Source organism: Ammospiza caudacuta, chromosome 18, assembly GCF_027887145.1.
Source record: "Ammospiza caudacuta isolate bAmmCau1 chromosome 18, bAmmCau1.pri, whole genome shotgun sequence".
Taxonomy (NCBI): Eukaryota; Metazoa; Chordata; class Aves; order Passeriformes; family Passerellidae; genus Ammospiza; species Ammospiza caudacuta.
In genome coordinates this window covers 7,350,423-7,356,633 of record NC_080610.1, presented here as the reverse complement: position 1 = coordinate 7,356,633, position 6,211 = coordinate 7,350,423, and the positions used below count along the sequence as shown (strand labels likewise).

The following is a 6,211-nucleotide window of genomic DNA, read 5'->3' as shown; positions in this document are numbered from 1 at the left end:
GATCCCAAATGCCACATGGGCTGACCTCCATGCCAGAGAGTTGTGGCATCGGGCCACTGTCTGCGGCCAGGGACAGCCACCACCCTGCCCGGCTGGCAACACCCAGGGTCAAATTCCTACAGGCACCTGTCACTTGTAGGGCCACCAGCAATGACCTGAGCACACGATTAGTTCTCTTTATGCATTTCCTCTCTGACTGGGCCGGGAACTGGGAAGGCAATGTTTCCAGGAGCTGTGGAAACACCTGGCGGGCTGTGGCAATGTCCAGCCCCGGGTGCTGCTTGTCCTTGTCACCCTGCAGACATGAGAACAGGGACTGTCTCATCCACTGTGGGCAGGGGTGACCAGAGTAATGAAGAAGCAAAAGCTGATCAACCTGGGAGCGCGCTGGGCTGGGAAAGGCCAGAGCTCTTTCTGTGCCTCTGCTGCGGGCAGGCACGGTGGTGGCACTGGGGAGTCCCTGCAGGGGCAGGGAAAGGCCATGGCAGCAGAGACGGAGGGGACCTGGAAAGGCTGTCCCGGGGTACAGGGGACACTGGTTGGGGCTGTTCCAGCAGGAATGGGAAAGGCTGTGAGGGAGTGACGGATATGAGCAGGAAAGGACAGGGAAATGCTGTTCTGGAGAGAAGAGGGGACTGACAGAGGCTGCCCGGGGGAGATAGAGCCAACTGAGCAAGACCATCCTGTGGGTAATGGGGTTTCCATTCTGGTGAGGGCGGAGGGGCTGACAGAGGCGGTGCTGGGGGACTGTGGTGCCATCAGCGCCATCCCGGGCACTGAGGGCTCGGGGCGCACTCCGGGGGCCGCCCCGCCACCGCCCCCTGCCGGCTGCCCCGCCCACCGCCGTAAATGGGCGGGGCGTGCACTGATCCGCGCGCTCGGCCCCGCCCCCCTGGGCGCCGATTGGGCGGGCGGCGCGCGGCGGGAGGGGGCGTGGCGGCGCGGGCACGGCGGCGGGGAGGTGCGGCCGCCATCTTGTGCGCCGGCGGAGCCCTGCGAGCCGCCCCAGCGCGGCCGCCCGACCCGCGCCGCTCCCGCCGCTCCCGCCGCAGCCTGGGCCGCCGGCTCCGCCCGGGGCGGCGGCGAACGGCGGAGGGAGGGCAGGGGAAAAGCTCCGTGCGGACCGGGGCCCCCCGCGGGCCCGGCGGCGGCCCCTCCTCCCGCCGCTCCGCGCGTCCCTCCCCGCGGGTTTGTGGCGCTGTGCCGGGGGAGGATGAACGGAGGATAAATGGTGCCCAAGGCGGACAGCGGCACCTTCCTCCTCCTCTTCCTCCTGGTGCTGAGCATCACCGAGCCGCTGCGGCCAGGTAGGGGCGGCGGCGGGGCCGAGGGTGCCGGGCCCGGGCACACGGCAGGGAGAGCCCCGGGGTCAGCCCGGACCGGGGGCCGGAGCGGCCGGAGCCGGGTCCGGGCTGTGCCGCTGCTTTGTGCCTTTGAACAGAGCCGGGACGCGGCCGAGCATCGGTCCCCTGTGCCGGCTGCCGGGATCCGAGAGAGCCTGGATTTACCCTGGGGCTCGGGGTAAAACCTTGGTGCCAAAGTGTGAAAGCTTGGCTAGAAATCTGCAGAACCCTGCGGGTCATGAGCGCAGAAAATGTGGTGCCGAAGTTTTCAGGTGCTTGTTGCTTACCTGTTCCTATGTTGTGGGCCTTGGATGCCTACGCGGCCAGACAAAATGCTTGCTTCGAAGTGCCGTTTAATCCTGCCAGGAAGAGAGAAAAAAAACCTGCCGCACCTGGTCCATCTGTCTGGTTCTGTTTGTGCTTCTTTTAGGGAGATAATTCAGGGATGGAGTTTGTGTGCTAGCTGCTAGGCATGGTGCTTAAAATCCTAAGATGATTAACTTAGGAGAAATGGTTGGTGTTTGCGGGGAGAAAACTACAGTTTTTCTAGGTATATCGCTCAGCTGGAGTTTGTTTTTGGGTGTTGAACTCTCTTGGAGCTTGGCAAAGCCGTCGGCTATCATGGGCACCTCTTGCCAAAGAGCATCCGTAGCAAAAGCATGAGCGTGGCTTTGCAGGTTTGGGAATCGCCCTCTCATCGCACCAGGGGACTGTTCCTGGATGATACGTGCTCTTCGTAAATAGGAGAGTAAGAATCATGGTGTTCTTTGAAACCCCCTTGTTCTGTCTCTTCGAAATAACTTTCATGACCCAGACTAATAAAACGTAACAGTATTAATGAACTGCGTCTAAGTGAGTTCCCAGCAGAGCTGAAAGACAATTGGGTCAGTGTAGGCAGAGTTATTGAAATAACTAACTTGGGTGTTGAAACGTCTCTGTGTCTGCCTTGTTTTGTTTTACCTTGTTTTTTTGGCAGTGCAGTATGTACAGGGCTTATGATATGCACTTCAGTAGCCAAAAAGTCCCCGTTGTGTTGGTAGCCTGGTATTATTACAGCTAGACAGAGGCTTTTATGGCTGAGAATGTACTATGTAAAACTGATTTCAGGCAGCTCCTTTTTGCTGGCACTAAGTGCTACAGGCTGTTGCATTGCTGGGTGAAAAGGTTCAGCTTATTCAGAGCTGTCTTTGTGCTTTTATAGGTGGGTAGACTTGACCCTGAACTCTGCTGGTGTTGAGCTTTGTAGCCTCCTAGAAATTCAAAAATGGCCTTTTTCATATTGTGTCACATTTGTCATTCCAGTTTGATAATGTACCTCTGTCAACAGCTGATGCTTGATGGATGAACACAAGTTTTTCACTTAGATTTACTTTGTTAAGATGAATGATGTTTTCCCTGGTGCTGTACCTGTAATGTGCCTGCTTTAGAGATTTGTGGTGCTGTAGCCTCACTGGCAGAAGTGTCCTTGTGAGCAAACCTTTACTAATCTACTCAGGTTCTACACCACTGGCTTTGAAACTTGGAGTGTTAGAATTCCCCTGTGGCAGCTCCATAAGCATTCCATGACTTTTGCTCAAACCATATGTATTCCTGAGCCCGAGGTGATGCATCTGGATGTGGTGTTGCAGCTGGAATTCCTTGCTGTGTGAGGAGTTTGAGTTCCATGTGGAATAGACTCATCCATCCTGTTTACGTGGTGGCTGAGCTGTCCATGGTGATGCCTCTCCCTCCTCCTCAGAGCAGAGTCCATCACTTCTGGGTGGCCTCAGCTCTCTGCCGATGTCACCTGGCTTGTTTGGTTTGCATAATTTATATCTTGAATCTGCTGTCTCTAACAAATCACCCATTTGATAGATTAGGAGCACATGGTTTGATCCTGAAACCCTGAGGTGCAAGTAGGGAAAACCTGGCTCACACAAGTACAGAGGACACACAGAACCAAATTTACCACTTTAATCACTGGTGAAGAAGTCTCCCATGTCTGCTCTGGGGAGAGACAGCAGAAAGGGAAGAGTTCTTGGACTTAGAATTTATTTCCCAGGTGGTGTTTGCTTTCCTTTTCACTTCTTTAAACCTCTGTGTTTTAGCAACTGTCTTTTTGGTTTAGGAAGGACGCCTGCAGCTTGCTTAGCTTAAATCTGTACTTGGAACTATCAGATGAGTGCTGCAGAGCCCTGGGAGGTTTTATGTACTCAGAGATGAATGCGTAGTCCCTTCACAATTCAGTCCCGGCAGATCAGGCATCTCTTTGTATTTCCATGTTAATTTGACACTAGCTTTGTATCCATGTTCTTGCTGTGCTCTTCAGATAAATAAAACCTTCTTTTAAGTCTCCTCAACTGTAGTATCTTTTCATGCAATCTGAAAGGCAGTGATTTTACATGGATCTTTTTTTTTCTGCATTTAGGGTGAGGTGGGCTTTAGTAAATTAGGAAGAAATTAATTAAAACTTACTTTTTTTTCCTTAGTTTTTTCTCTCTTGGTTACATGAGCCTGTTTTGTGCTACTGCCATCACTAACAGCACAAGGTACTTCCAACATACCATGATAGTGGCCCCAGCTGTGCAGCCTTGGGTTCCTGAAGGACTGTGGGCAGTTGGATTTTTCTGAACCTGTGAACTTGTAATGGTAATTTTGAGCCCCTGAGAATTGCCTCTTAGATTTTTTTTCCAGTGTTTCCATCTTTCCCATTCAGTTTTGACCATATCATTCTTGGTTTGACTAGTTGCTTGCTTTATAGTGCATTTTTGAAAGTGTTCTTTTTTTTCAAAGTAGGGCATTTCTCCTTGAGTTGTGTTACTCGCTGTTTTTGGAATCTGCTAATGTGAATTGAAGCTGAATGTATCCAACTCTTCCAACTGTATGGGTGTAGAGTGAAAGACTAACTTATTGTTTCCTTTAAACACTTGCTGAGTTTACTTGGTCTGTTGCTTTTTGGGGATATTTACCACACTAGGGTTGAATTTAATAAAATCTTTTCCAGGACAACTCAAACCCATCTGCTCCAGGTTATCTGACTATCTGGCTGAGATAGCTGATGTCTTTGTGTGAAGAAATATTTCGGTGGTGTGTTAAGTGAGTTGCAATAATCTGTTCTAGTGCTAGCTTGGATTTTGCCCGAGTTTCTGAACCAGTGCATTTCTGTTGGTTGTTGGAAGAGCATCAGAGGTGTAAGTTGTTATAAATTCAGTCTTCCACAGTTTGAGAATATTTGTAAGTTTCTTTTTCTGTTAACACCCCAGTGCATCCCACTGAGGAGGTTTTGGTGTCTTTCTGTAGTGTTGGGAGCTTAAGCAGTCTGGAATGACCACGCTGACACGTTTCAGAATACTATTTAGAGGATTAATTAAGATCATCATCACTAAAGACAATAACATGTTTTCATATTTCTCTAACAAGATACTGCTGCTTGCTAATGGAAAACACTTAAACATGGTCAGGCTTTATATTGGATTTTGTAATAGTGGTTTAGTGCAGAGCCTTGTGAATGTAGGTCATCGGGCTTTCTTATTAGAGCATTTGCCAGGCAGCTAAAAGCCAATTGAGTTCTTGTTCTTGCAGCGTTTCTTCTCCACTTCAAAGCCAGCTAGAGGAAGTAATTTTATTACCCAAGTTCTGTTTCAAAAAAATATTGCACAACGTACTTAATCTGCAGTGCTTAGAAAGACTTGCCAGTGCAAGTGGTCTGGTTAAAACCCCACATCCAGCTCCCAGCTGGAACATCCCATACGCTTTGGAGCCTGCTGGCAGCTGTGGTTGTGCTCTTACAGGTCAGGTGTTGGTGTTTTGACACAGTACAATTGACAAATGTGCTCAAATTGCTAACTCTTCCTTGTCTTTCAGTCAAGGGCTGTTGGTCTTGCATGCAAGGCAGAATTCATCAGAGTAGAGGTCTAAGCAAACCCACGATCATCACAGTTTCAAGGTGATCCACTGGTGTGCTGTGACTGGATGGGTCTGGTTTTGTCCAGTTGAAGTGTATTGATTAATTCAAATGGAGACCCAAATATATGAGTCATAAAATTTGAGGATTTTATGGCCATTGTTCCTCTGCTCTGGAGATGCTTTGTTGGTAGGCAAACATGAACCCTTATTTTGCTCTTTGTTCACTGTCTCCACGTCAGTGAGAGCTGTGGTGAGTGATATTTATTCAGGTTCATGTCGTTGCTAGCTGCAGTTCCTGTCTGTGTATTTAGGTGAATTCCCAAGAGGAAGGTTCTAGGAGTGAGGGGTAGAAGGGTTTTTATCACACCTCCTCAGGTAATTTTGCTAAACGTAGGGCTTGCCCTGTCTTCCAGTCTGGTGTATTTCCCCCTCATCCTTTTGCTTCTTAATCTACTGGTTTTAAGTTTTATTTTTCTTCCTACTGTTACCGTTACTGAGTTTTGTTCTGATGTTCCTTGCTCTGCTGTTTGTTGTTTTTACAGGTGCAGAGCGAGGCTGACGGATGCAAAAAATCTTTTTTGTGGCTGATCTCGGTGTAGCAGGGAGACAAAGCAGAAGGTATCAGACCTTATTAGCAGGTCTGATACTTTAAGACTGGTAATTCCTGATAAAGCAAAATTTTTGAGGTGCGAGTGGATTTGCTGCTAGCTGTGGCTACAAAGTAAAGGAGAAAAAAGGAGTCAGTAGGCAGGGCTGTTTGCACTGCTTTGGCTCTGAGAAGTGATAAACCAGAGCGGCACCTTGGGGGTTTGCAGATACATGACTCCTGTGTCTTACAGTAGGTCTGGGGGCAGGGGAAGGTTGGTCCAGAAGAGCAGAAGTAATGGAGGATGAAGCACTGTCACAGCCTCTCTCTGCAGCAGGAGAGAGCAGCTGTGCTTCTTTCTTGGTATGTGAGGGAAAAGGCACAGCTAGACTGAAGA

At 49.6% G+C, this 6,211-nt stretch overlaps 1 protein-coding gene across 1 annotated transcript in view; it reads left to right on the top strand.

Annotated features, from left to right (window-relative positions):
• Nucleotides 1-1,051: 1,051 nt before the first annotated feature.
• Nucleotides 1,052-6,211, top strand: part of DGCR2 (DiGeorge syndrome critical region gene 2) — a 45,600-nt gene continuing 40,440 nt past the window's right edge. Inside the window, exon 1 of the mRNA XM_058816442.1 lies at nucleotides 1,052-1,307. Within this exon, the coding sequence (XP_058672425.1) occupies nucleotides 1,229-1,307 (79 nt within the window). The 5' untranslated portion in view covers nucleotides 1,052-1,228. The remainder of the gene's footprint in view (nucleotides 1,308-6,211) is intronic.